The sequence below is a fragment of the Chenopodium album genome, chromosome 13 (genome assembly GCF_948465745.1).
Source record: "Chenopodium album chromosome 13, dcCheAlbu1.1, whole genome shotgun sequence".
Taxonomy (NCBI): domain Eukaryota; kingdom Viridiplantae; phylum Streptophyta; class Magnoliopsida; order Caryophyllales; family Amaranthaceae; genus Chenopodium; species Chenopodium album.
In genome coordinates this window covers 48,942,126-48,955,097 of record NC_137846.1, presented here as the reverse complement: position 1 = coordinate 48,955,097, position 12,972 = coordinate 48,942,126, and the positions used below count along the sequence as shown (strand labels likewise).

The following is a 12,972-nucleotide window of genomic DNA, read 5'->3' as shown; positions in this document are numbered from 1 at the left end:
CTTGAACTAAAGTAACAGAAAAAAAAGAGTTGCTCTAGACTATATAAGGCAACAATCGCTAAAAGTATTACCTTTTTCTTGTCTAAGACAACAAACATAATAATTGTTGCATGAGAAGATAATAATAACAAAACTATTGTTTGAAAATGTAACATTAATATCTATGTTGCCATCTATGGCAACATTTATATTAAAAAAGACAACATAATTTAAGATATATATATAAGGAAGTTTGGTGGAGTTGATGGGGAACTCACCTTGTGACATTGAGGTCACAAGTTTGAGCCCTACCAACTACTAAATGCTTGGGAGTGGCAACAGTCAGAAACATTTTTGAATACTTTTTTTATATTAGGCAATGATTTTGCACTGTTACCTTTGTTTTATTTTGTTGTAGTGACCATCACCTATAAGGCTATAACATCATTTATGTCTCTCTCTACACATACCCAAAAAAAAATAGAAGTATGATTTATATATATGACATCTCCTTTTATAAAACTGAAGGACTCCTGAAATTCAAAATAAACTAGATGAATGTAGAGTGCCTACCCATGTCTTTATTTGTATACATTGTAGTATGAATTTACGAATCTTCTAAATGCATTCTTCTTAAGAAAAAAAATAATAATAATAACTGCAAATGAATAAATATAGGAAGCCTGAGAGAACATATCAGCAATAGAAAAAATATGCATTTATACTTGATTTACACAGTAGGGGGTGCACTACATAAAAGAGGAAAAAAAAAAAACAACCATAGAAATGTCAGGATAATGATAGGGATGCACCCCAAACCCTTGTCTGATTTTGTTCATCTTCAGTAAGGACTAACCGGTGGTAGAAGACGTTGATCAGCAAGCCAATTATTTTTATCTTCATCTGCATTAGGAATAACAGAGGCTGGTAGCGAAACTTGATCGATATACTTTGTAAAATCACGAGTTTTGACTTCAAGGTCGCTCCTTTTTCTTTTCAGCTTCAACTGGTTCTGATTACGTTTCCTTTTTCTTTTCAGCTTCAACTGGTTCTGATTACGTTTTTCAAGTTTAACATGACGTTGTATATAATCAGATAGGAGACGTGCATCTTCAGAGTATTTGCTTTGTAAGAGCTCCCACAACTCCGGGTTGTGGGACTCCGAGGGGAGTGAAAGTAAACTGGACGGTGAGCCATCACATATCAGGTGGTCAGACAACGGTACCTTTTTCAGCTTGACGCAATCTTTTACGGAAAACTCTTTTAGAGAAATGCAGAGGAGTAGCCCTCTATGTATGCTGCTCAGATACTGTAGCCTCAGCAAATAAAGCTCCCTTAAATCAGGCAGAGCAAGTATGGGTTCGGGTGCTTCGAAAATTCGCTCTAACTTCGGACAATCCATCACTTCAAGCTCTTTCAGCGAAGTACAGAGGTGCAAGTCCTTATAGATGCTTCCCAACTTCGGCAAATCTTTCAAAATTATAATCTTCAATTTGGGGAGAGCAGAGACGGGATTTGGTTTGTGTGGAATGCAAGCATTCATGGGATCAACTGCTAGTGTCTCTGTCCCACCCTGCAAAGTTGAAGATGATGAACTACTTCTGCCATCTCTCTCAAATATCTCTTCCAACTCTTCACAAGACTCCACTGTAAGCTCTTCCAGCGAAGTGCAGAAGAGTAGCCCTCTATGTATGCTGCTCAGATTCGTTAGCGAATCCAATTTAAGCTTCCTTAAATTAGGAAGAGCAAGTATGGGTTCGGGTGCTTCGAAAATTCGCTCTATCTTCGGACAATCCATCACTTCAAGCTCTTTCAGCGAAGTACAGAGGTGCAAGTCCTTATAGATGCTTTCCAACTTTGGTAGATTTCTCAAACTTATTATTCTCAATTTGGAGAGAACAAAGTTGGGGCTAGGTGGTGAATTGCAAGACGAACTATTGCTGCTGCCACTCTCGAATATCTCTTCCAACTCATTGCATTTCCACACACTAAGTTCTTCCAACGAAGGAAAGAGGTGCAAGTCCTTATAGATGCTTCCCAACTTCGGCAAATCTTTCAAAATTATAATCTTCAATTTGGGGAGAGCAGAGACGGGATTTGGTTTGTGTGGAATGCAAGCATTCATGGGATCAACTGCTAGTGTCTCTGTCCCACCCTGCAAAGTTGAAGATGATGAACTACTTCTGCCATCTCTCTCAAATATCTCTTCCAACTCTTCACAAGACTCCACTGTAAGCTCTTCCGGCGAAGTGCAGAAGAGTAGCCCTCTATGTATGCTGCTCAGATTCGTTAGCGAATCCAATTTAAGCTTCCTTAAATTAGGAAGAGCAAGTGTGGGTTGGGGTGCTTCGAAAATTCGCTCTATCTTCGGACAATTATTTACTTCAAGCTCTTCCAAAGAAGTACAGAGGTGCAAGTCCTTATAGATGCTTCCCAACTTCGGCAAATCTTTCAAAATTATAATCTTCAATTTGGGGAGAGCAGAGATGGGATTTGGTTTGTGTGGAATGCAAGCATTCATGGGATCAACTACTAGTGTCTCTGTCCCACCCTGTAAAGTTGAAGATGATGAACCATTGCTGCCACCACCGTCAAATATCTCTTCAAGCTCATTGCAGTAGGTTACAGGAAGCTTTTCCAGCGAAGTACAGAGATGCGGGTTCATGAAAACTCTTCGTAACTTTGGTAGATGACCTAAGTATACAGTAACCAAGTTAGGAAGAGCAACAGCGGAGTTGGTATGATTACCATTGTTTGATTCAAATATCTCCTCCAACTCACCACAAAATGACACATGAAGAGATTTTAGATTTGGAAGGGAAAGTTGCTTCTCCGGGAGGGGAAAAATCACCTTTATTTTTGGACAATCTATTATTCGTAGTTGGCAAAGGTGGGAAAAACTGCATCTCCCGAATTCTATTATCCCTCTTAAATCAGGCAGATCATAAAGAGATATGTTCTCAATGAAAGATACTTGTGGCCCTGACGATGACGATGACGCTGATGATATGTATTTTAACCCATTGCAGTGATATATATTTATCTTCTTTAAGTCTGTTGCCAAACCCAATGTGGGAAAAACATCTCCCAGGTTTCTTCTATTCACATCACATTTATTTATCTCAAGCTTTTCAATTGTTGCCGGGAGCATGTAAGTGGTTTCGTCATCTCCTATTTCTGCCCCTGCTACCCACACTTCCTTCTCAAAAATATTGAAGTCGCCAGACTCGTCACTATTGAACAATTTCGGGTCATGAAGCCTAAATTTGTAGCAACTTATTGACGATGGTAAAGATTGAATGAGCTTATTGAAGCCAGTGCTGTCAGATACATCCCATGGCAAATAAGTTACCTTTTCCAGACACTTTAATTTTTCAATCCCGTCTGGAGCCTTTTCAAGCTTATAAGCATAATCAAGATCTAGCACCCTCAAATTTGAAAGCTTTGCTAGTGACGGCACATACGTTAGCTCATAACATTCTGCAAGTAAGAGCGCCCTTAAATTTTCCAAATCAGAAACACTCTCTGGTAACCTCACAATAGAAGTATAAGATAAATCAAGAACTGTGAGGGCTCGCATGTTCATAAAGAATGATTCTGGAATCCTTGTTAGAGGATTATTATTGAGCATCAGCACAGTAAGTTCTGGGGTCAAAGGTGCCATACCATTTGGAATCTCCATGATTTTGTTATGACTCAATGAGACCTTTACCAGACCTTTGCTCCATTGCTCCTCTTCAGGCACTTCCTCCTGTTGATCACCAGATTTTGCCAGGAAACGGGGATCATTTTGGGTGATAATAATTGCCATGTCTCTAACCAAATCGTGCATTTGCACACTATCTTCAAAATATGTTAATTCCCCACTTTCCAGTAAGCATGAGCTCAACAATCTATTCAAGATAGCATGTCCTCTACTTACTTTGTCTTGCGGACTTGGTACCTCGTCAAGCAGCCCAGCATCAATCCAAAGATCTACCAAATATTCTTTATATATTCTTCGATCTTCTGGAAATAATGCACAACATAGGAAACAATTTTGTACCTTTCGGTCTTTCAAGCTGTCAAAACTGAATTTTAACACTCGGAAAACCTCTTCTTCCATAACCTCTTGCCTACTAACAGGCCTTCTCAGTTCGTACAGAGCATTTTCCCAATCATGAATAGTATCATATGCTCTTGCACAACATCCCATAGTTATCAATGCAAGTGGCAAACCTCCACATTCTCTAACAATTTCTTCTGCTAATTTAGTCAAATGACTTGGTATTTCCTCCAAATGTTTAGCAAACAATTTCCAAGCATCATTTTTACATAGGGGCTCAATTTTGATGATTTTTTGGCAGCTCATTCTACAACACACCTCCTTCAAGCGGGTAGTCATTACAATATTGCAACTGCTCGAATTAAGGGGAACGCCAACTTGCTCTAGAAGATAATGCTTCCATAAGTCATCTAGGATGATCACGGATTTTTTCATCCCAGACAATCTATGAAATAATAAAGCCTTCTTCCTCTCTTTATCTTTCTCTGATAGATCCAGACCTACAACCTTCCCGATTTCATTTTGCAACTTTTCAAGGCTACAATCTTGTGACACAGTCACCCAATAAACTGCAGTGCCAGAGTCTTCCAGGAGCCTGTTGTGGATTTGTTTCATTAAGGTTGTCTTTCCGACGCCACCCATTCCATATACACCAATTGCAAACACAGAATCCTCTTTCAACAACTTTAAGATCGAATCCACATTCTCAGTAAAACTTTGGCCTACCAACGTTGTTGCTACCATTGGTATTCTCGTGCTTTCATGATCATCCAGTACAACTCCTGTAGGAAACTTCCCCTGCTGAGTGAGTTCTTCAACTTCCTTGGTTTCTTTTTCGATGCGGCTCTTCAGGTTTCTGCTGGGGCCCTTCTCTCTAAATTCAGTTTCAATCCGTTGAAGTTCCGATTTCTTTTCTTTGACATTTGCGAACCACAACTCAACTTCACTTTTTTGCCTTTTTCCAGGCTGTATCTCTGCATTCTTCAAGACTGTGAGGTTATCTGATTCAACAGCAGTGAGACAGTCTATTTTTCTCCTATAAGTCTTCAACTCGTCATCTAAGTTAATAGCCAATATTTTGCACAAGACTCCTTTCATTGCAATTCCTGAAAAAGGATAAAATATCTGTTAGGTAACATATATTGTAGGTATGCCTTGAAAGTTTGTATTCTATTTCCTTGCTGCATATTTCAACATCAAATAAATGTATAATATTCAACTAAAAGAGCTTTGCTGAAAATGTGGTATATCTAATTGGCAAAAAATTTAGGAAAAGCATGACAAATAAAAGAATGGCAATGCTTGAACTTGACCGATTAGTAGTTGTTATCCTGTTCTGGTAACAGAACATTGGATACTGATTGGAGAAAAAATTAATAATGCCAATGAGAACTTAAGCAATAGTCAATATAAACGACTAAATGATAAACAAAGAGAGAGTAACTAGAAGAATAAGAACAATCCAAAATGCAAGAGATTGCAAAATAAAAATATTTAAAAAAAAAAAAAAAAAAAAAGGTCTTTATGCTTCTTCCATTCCAAATTAGATGGCACGTTTGACTTTTGACACTATTCATAAATTCTGCTTTGACGAACTTTTGTGATTTATAAATTAGAAAAAAAATATATAGTCATGTGAGAACTTGATAGAATCCTCTTAATTTGTATTAATATATAGTCATGTGAGAACTTTTGTGATAGAACTTGTTAGGTAACATATATTGTAAATTTGTAGGTATACCTTAAAATTTTGTATTCTTTTTCCTTGTTGCATATCTCCAACATCAATAAATGTATAATATTCAACTAAAAGAGCTTAATGAAAACGTGGTATATCTAATAGGAAAAAAGTTTAGGAAAAGCATGACAAATTAAAAAATGGCAATGCTTGAACTTGATAATAGTTGTTATCTTGTTCTGGTACTGATTGGAGAAAAAATTAATAATGCCAAAATGAGAATTTAAGCAATAGTCAATATAAACGACTAAATGATAAACAAAGAGAGAGTAACTAGAAGAATAAGAACAATTTTCCTCCAAAGAAAAAAAAATAAAAGAAGAAGAATAAGAACAATCTAAAATGCAAGAGATTGCAAAATAAAAATATTAACCAAAAAAAAAAAAAAAATCGTCTTTATACTTCTTCCATTCCAAATTAGATGGCACGTTTGACTAACTTTTGTGATTTATAGATTAGAAATAAAAAATATAGTCATGTGAGAACTTGATAGAATAATCTTAATTTGTATTAATATCAATTTTTTTTTATAAATTTGAATTATTCATAATTAGAGATGATTACGGTTAAATTTATGCATTGACAAACATTAAATGTCATTTAATTTGGAATGAAAAAAGCATAATAAAAATAATGATGTAGTAGAAAAAAAAAATCAAGTATGGTGATAACTTTCAAAAATATGTATCCGGCTTTAAACATCAGTAACTACTTTTTACTTTTTAGGCACAAACAAATAAACAATGCCCTAGGTTACTACAAAGTGTATATCTTCACTTGGTACTAAATTACTTTAAGACACTGTTCACCTCACTTTATCTAAATAATGTTTTGGAAAAATAATTTTATTTTGTTAAAATTATATTCAACAAACATAATTATTTTAGTTCAAAATTTTTATCTAAGCAACTTTATATAATTCATTATAAGGTCACCCTTACACGTGTAAGAAAATCATCATTAGAAGAATTAGTGAGGAAATGTTGGAGATTTTGTTTTATGAAAAAATTATGAAAAAGGTCATTATTAATATAAAGAGTTACACACACCAGAATGTCTTTTTTTTTATTTTTTTTTTATTTTTTTTATGTAGCTTTATGGCTTGTGAGAAATTGAGAATCATGTTAATTTTTAATGAAAATTGTTAAATTATCACCCAAAAATGTATCCATTTTCAAAATAGCCACCCATTTCATATTTTTTTTTTAAAAATTATCACCCCTTAAATTAACAAATCACTCAAATTATCACCCATTTCAAAATTCCGGTGGATTTTGCGTTTGTGGGCCCGCCTACCTTATTTCCCTCCTTTTTGTTTATTTATCCCGATTCCATTCTCTCTATGCTATTGAACTCAACAAAACCCCTTTCCTCATTCAATTTCTTCATTAATTTTCTAAACAATCTCCTTTCTTCATAAATTATCAACAACTCTTTAAATTAGTAAATTAAAACCCTAATTTTTTGTTTGTTTTGCAAAGGAGTAACTTGTGGATAATTGATTGCAAAGGAGTCACTTTCTTTCTCCTCCTTCTTACCGGAAGGAGCCGCACCCATCAGAAACACTTCAAGCAAAGGGGAAAGAGGAAGGAACCCTAATTTCATAACAACCTCAATTTATTTGAAGTAGGAACCCTAATTTCAAAAAAAAACCCATTCAATTAAAAGATGAACCCTAATATAAGAAAACCCCTAATCAATTGAAGCATGAACCCTAATTTCATAAAACCCCCTATTCTACCTATTTACCCCAATTATGGTGGAATTTGGTGAAGAAAATGCGAATTGAAGTTAAAAGAGTTATTTAAAAGAGAAAAAGCGAGAAAATTTAGTCAAAAGGGTCAAAATAAATATTAAACGGGCCCAAAGACGGAAAACCCACCAGAATTTTGAAATGGATGGTAATCTTGAGTGATTATTTAATTTAAGGGGTGGTAATTTAAAAAAAGAAATATTATACGAGTGGTTATTTTGAAAATTGATACTCCCTTTTTGGGTGGTAATTTAAAAATTTTCGTTTTTTAATATAGTAGTATGATTTGGGATACTTTTTCTAATCTTATTTCTATTAAAGTTTTATAAATAAATACAACTATAATTATTGGGACGTCTACTAATTATTTAAAACATATGAAGTACTAGCTAGAGCCTAAAGGTGGTACTCGTTTGAGTTCAAATTCAGGTAGGGTTGGATGTTGGTTCAGGTTTGAAGGCTTTTAATTCAGGTACGAGATATATTGGGTCCAATGAAAGTGGATCATCTTATTAATTTTGGGGTGGCTAAAGGATTAAAAAAAAAAAAAATTATTGTAAATGACCCTTAATAATGTTAATGAGAACTTAAGCAATAGTCATTATAAACGACTAAATGATAAACAAAGAAACAGTAGCTAGAAGAATAAGAACAATCCAAAATGCAAGTGTGTACAATAAAAAATAATAAATTAAAATAAAAATTGTCTTTATACTTCTTCCATGGTTGGAGTTCATTACACATATTACTAGAATACTACTCCCTCCGTTTCATAATGTTAGTCCCATATGCAATCAATCGCATAAAATAAGAAAACAAATATATTTGGAATCTAACATTAAAGTATAACAGATTTCATGATTAGTTTACCTTATTTAACTTTTTTTATTTTTTATTAGGAAAGCACAAGTCATAATTGCATAATTTAAGGTAAAAATTTCCTTACTTAGAGTCATGTCATCAATCCACAAGCAATTAATTTCAAAAAAAAAACAAGTCATAAATGAAATATATTCAATATGGGTAGAACTTTTTAAAACACCCAAAATAGTATATGAGACTAACATTATGAAACGGAGGGAATAGTATAAATCAAGGTTCTCAATTTATCGCCTTTTAAAACTAGATCAACAAGTACATTGAGTTGTAGGCCAGATTATGATTTATGAATGCACATGAGGAAATAATGAAATCAAAATTTCCTCACCTTATTGGTTTGTCCCAGCAAAATTCACTACTCCCTTTGCTAAAAACGTAGCTACGAAAATCAAACGATTTGGCTTTCGAAAACTGCAATAACACAAAACGAAAGTCAAAAAACAAATTAGAAGCAATTAGATTTCAGAATTTTGTTTGAATCCTAATGACGAAAGAAATAATGATTATTAAGAATAGGGAATAGCGACGAAAACAAATTTGAGTTATAAGAAGATAAGGCATAACCATAATCTAATTGTAGGAGGTTAATGAGCAAAGAAACTAAGATTAGTGGGAAAAATACAACTAAATCAATGATGACTTAATGGTGATTAAAGTAGAAGTACTCCATTTCATAAAATGTGTTTTTGTATGAAAATGCTTATTTATACGCGTTTTATTGTATATGTAAAATCACTCTAGCATCAAAGGTGACCAACAGTGGCGGATCCAGGATTCCAGATTAGGGGTAGCACTAAATGGTAGAAGAAGAAGGAAAAAAAAAAAACAAACAAATATACACCTACTAACTTGAAAGTTGAAACTCAAATTAAATTATTTAAACTGGTAATTACACATCAAATTACTTTTTTGCATAATATATTGTAATTCTATATTTTAAAAAAAAGTTGTCATCAAATTTTAAACATCTATAGATTTTGCAATGAGCTGTTTTCATGGATAAAATTATGTAGATCATACTAGTTATTAAAATACTATTATAAGTATTATTGTTGTCAACCATTTTTTTTTATGAGAGTTATTTTTATCTAATGTTTGAACATAAAGTCAAGAAAGTGAAAAGTTATTTGGGGAAAAATCAATTTTCGATGGAAACCATTTGTATCTAATCTATTTGAATATAATGTCAAGAAAGAGGAAATTAATTTTGGGGAAAAAAATAATAAATCATTGATATTTTTTAGGAAAAAAAATATATCAAAACAAAAAAAAAAAAAAAAAAAAAAAAAGACTTAGAAATGAACTAAAAATTCCTCAAAGAAGAAAAAAAAATGAACTAAAAAATAGGTGTATTGTCTACATGAAGAGAATCGAACAACTGACCATTGGGCATTGGGTACAAAAAGAAAACTTTATGCCCCTACTTTGATACCACTGAAGCAACTTTAGTTATGCTGAATAATATGCATTGTGTAATTTTTATATTGTGTTTCATAGGAGGATTTTTTGTAAACAAATTTTTTTTTTTTTTTTTGGGAGGGGTAGCACGTGTCCCCCCGGGTCACTACGTAGATCCGCCTCTGGTGACCAATGTGGTACATAATTACCTATGATGTGCTAACAAATGATTTGGTTTATTTCAAGAATGACACAAAAGAACATTAAGGCTAATAAATGACAAAATTGGTTGTAGTTTACCAGTGTTGTATCAATCTTTGTCAAAATTGATGTTTATGGGGGAAGGGAGTCATGTAAAAGGAGAGAAGAAGCCATTTAAGAGTATGCTTGAACTTGGAGAGGAAGAGAAAAGAATAAGTCTTTTTTTTAAAAGGAAGAATAAGAAATTTTTCTATCATTCTGTTATAAATTGAAAAAAAGTACAAGCTTAGAGCATTTAATAATATAAAAGCTAATGCTAATTATTAAACATAAACTCACTAAATCTATGTTGACTAAATGATAAACTCCAACACCCCCCCCTTAAAAAAAAAAAAAAAAAAAAAAAAATCAACGGCCCACACTTCATATAATCATATATACTAGCACAGCCAACAGAACACTTCACAATCACCATATACTCACCAATCATTCTTGCACAAGAAACACCCAACTCAATTAAATAAGGAGATGATTGATTTCAGGGAGAGAACTTGGCCATCCCTTTGACCTTTAAAACTGATGAATTCATAAGAGCACCATGCACTAACAGCCAAACCAATCTCCAACAGCTCAACTTTCAGTTGAAAACACCATCAACAGTGCATATTCTCCAAAAAAAATTAACAATTAAACGAACCGCTAATCACATAGTAATACATTATAATTCCAATGTAAATAAGAAAACAAGAGGAGAATGAATGTGGAAGAAAAAATGTGCTTGGGAGTCAAAAGAAATGTGAGGAATGGTTTATTGGAGAATAAGATAAGAATATGGATCATCAACAAATTATCACTATGGATCTCGAGAAATGGCCTCTATGGGAATAAAAGGACCGGTAAAGCCGTATAGGTCATCAAATTTGATCTCTATGGATCATCAACAAAGACCTCTAATGGGTCACAACAGAGATCACTATGTATCACAATGAAAAGCCTCTCAGGCACAACAACTTGACCACATATTGGATCTAAAAATTGACCATCTATTGGGTCGCAAAATCGATCTCCATGGATCATTCAACCGAAAGTAAACCTCTATGGTTTCAGCAAATAACAATCACTATGACCTATGGGTTTCAACAAATTTGACCTCAATGAGTCTTGTGAAAGAGACTTCTACGAGTCAAAAACTGATCACAAAAGATGATCAAAGAAAGCCTCGAAGGACCCCAAAAGACCTTTGTTGGGTCACAAAACTGATCTTAGAAGATCTCATAAGTTTATATCAATTTAAACAAATGAAATTGATCACAGAAAAGAAAAGGGAAAAAAAAAAACAAAAAAAGGATATCAATCAAACCCTCTGAAAATTTAACCTAAGTAATTTGATTCACACTCCAAGAAAAAACACAAGGATTTGAGGAAGAAGAAGATAAATTGTGTTTAAGAAAGAAGAATGAGACAGGGGAAAAAAAGATTGATATCGCCTAAAACTCTAAGTTTTCAACCAAAGAATGACAAACAATTATTGATATCACTAAAGATCCATAACAACACATCATACTACTTCGAAATAATACCAAATTGATGTAACCAAGCCAACATTCAACATTGAATATCCGACATTATCCAACAACACAAATCACACTTCAATTCAATTTTCAATCAAGAACTAACCAAATCAAATCATTAACCAGAATCTCGATTCAGAACAACATTTTTTATACCAAAACCACCAATTAAGTATGAAAAAAATAAAATAAAAAATCATTTAAATGACAGTTTACAACAGCCAACATCTTAGAACATCAACACAAACACCAAATTACAAGAAATTGAAAGCAAGCAATTTAAAGCATGTGACGAATCCTAGATATTTGACAACACTCAAATAATGCAAGTTTTTTTTTTTTTTTTTTTTTTTTTTTTTTTTTTTTTTTTTTCCTTATGTTAAAAACGAATCACTCAAGTAATGTGAAAGCAACTAAAACATACAACAAAAAAAGGAATAACTAGTTAGTGATGTACCTCTAGTTGTCCGATTTTTTTCTAAATTTCAATCAAATCGTAGTAAACTCCCGTGGAAGAATGGGCTCAATTCAGATTGAAGATGTGCCTCATAAACAGCTTCCACAAAATATTGTAGAATACAGAACTGGATGAATAACCTAGCAGAAGAAAAAAACCCAAAATATATATGAGAATACAGCAACTACATATTTCCATTGTTCAACTTTCAACCAAATATATAAAAGATAACCAAATTCTCAGCCACTTTGGGCATGAAAAGGAAGAAAGTGGAAACATAAATATTGATCTTTTACTAGGCAAAGTAGGAAGATTGTAATTAAGTAAAAGATATTGCTTTACTATTTAGACCTTACAATGATGAACAAAAAGTTCCAAATTAGACTTCAGAAGTTCAGATCGGTGAAATAATCTCCCCTGCCATGTATTATCTGCTGAATGTACTAATTCTCTTTGTTAAATTCAACATAAATGATCCCTGAAATAGGAAAAGTGGCCAATAATCAGGTCCATGGAAATAAGCAAAGTATGAATGAGATTATGCAACACATTCAAGACAGAGGAAATCTGAGAAAGCAGAAGGATAGCGATTTACCTATGCTGTGATGTCGTTTTTCCACCGGTTTTTATGAGTTTATCACAATTCAGAAAGTGTGGTGGTGAAATTTTGTGTATGAAAGATGAAACCAAAATACAAGTGAATGTTTAGTTTCAAGTGAATGTTCGATCAATTCATAAATAAACAGTAAAATCCAAATCTCCAATTGACTTGAGTCACTAAATAGGTAAATAGTCAAAAAGTTGATTTGTGATTTTCCTTGAAATTATTAGGAAACTTCCTCTTTTTTGGTCCACTAATGGAGGGTCATCACTTAGGGCCGGTTCATTTCAGTTCAATTCAGCTCTAATCGGTTCAGTTCAGTTCCTAATTTCCTTTTCTCATAAAATATT

At 33.3% G+C, this 12,972-nt stretch overlaps 1 protein-coding gene across 1 annotated transcript; it reads right to left on the bottom strand.

Moving 5' to 3' along the window:
* Nucleotides 1-673: 673 nt before the first annotated feature.
* LOC145574869 (disease resistance protein RPS5-like) lies at nucleotides 674-12,754 on the bottom strand. The gene is made up of 5 exons (XM_081632739.1): nucleotides 12,617-12,754; nucleotides 12,378-12,499; nucleotides 12,022-12,161; nucleotides 8,723-8,805; nucleotides 674-5,130 (listed from the first exon to the last, which is right to left on the bottom strand). Exon 5 carries the CDS (start codon nucleotides 5,120-5,122, stop codon nucleotides 821-823), a length of 4,302 nt encoding a protein of 1,433 aa, XP_081488865.1. The 5' UTR covers nucleotides 5,123-5,130; nucleotides 8,723-8,805; nucleotides 12,022-12,161; nucleotides 12,378-12,499; nucleotides 12,617-12,754; the 3' UTR covers nucleotides 674-820.
* Between the last annotated feature and the right edge of the window lie 218 nt (nucleotides 12,755-12,972).

Bases quoted from the DNA above. Each gene is read 5' to 3' on its own strand.
- LOC145574869 (XM_081632739.1), bottom strand. From the start codon at position 5,122: ATGAAAGGAGTCTTGTGCAAAATATTGGCTATTAACTTAGATGACGAG.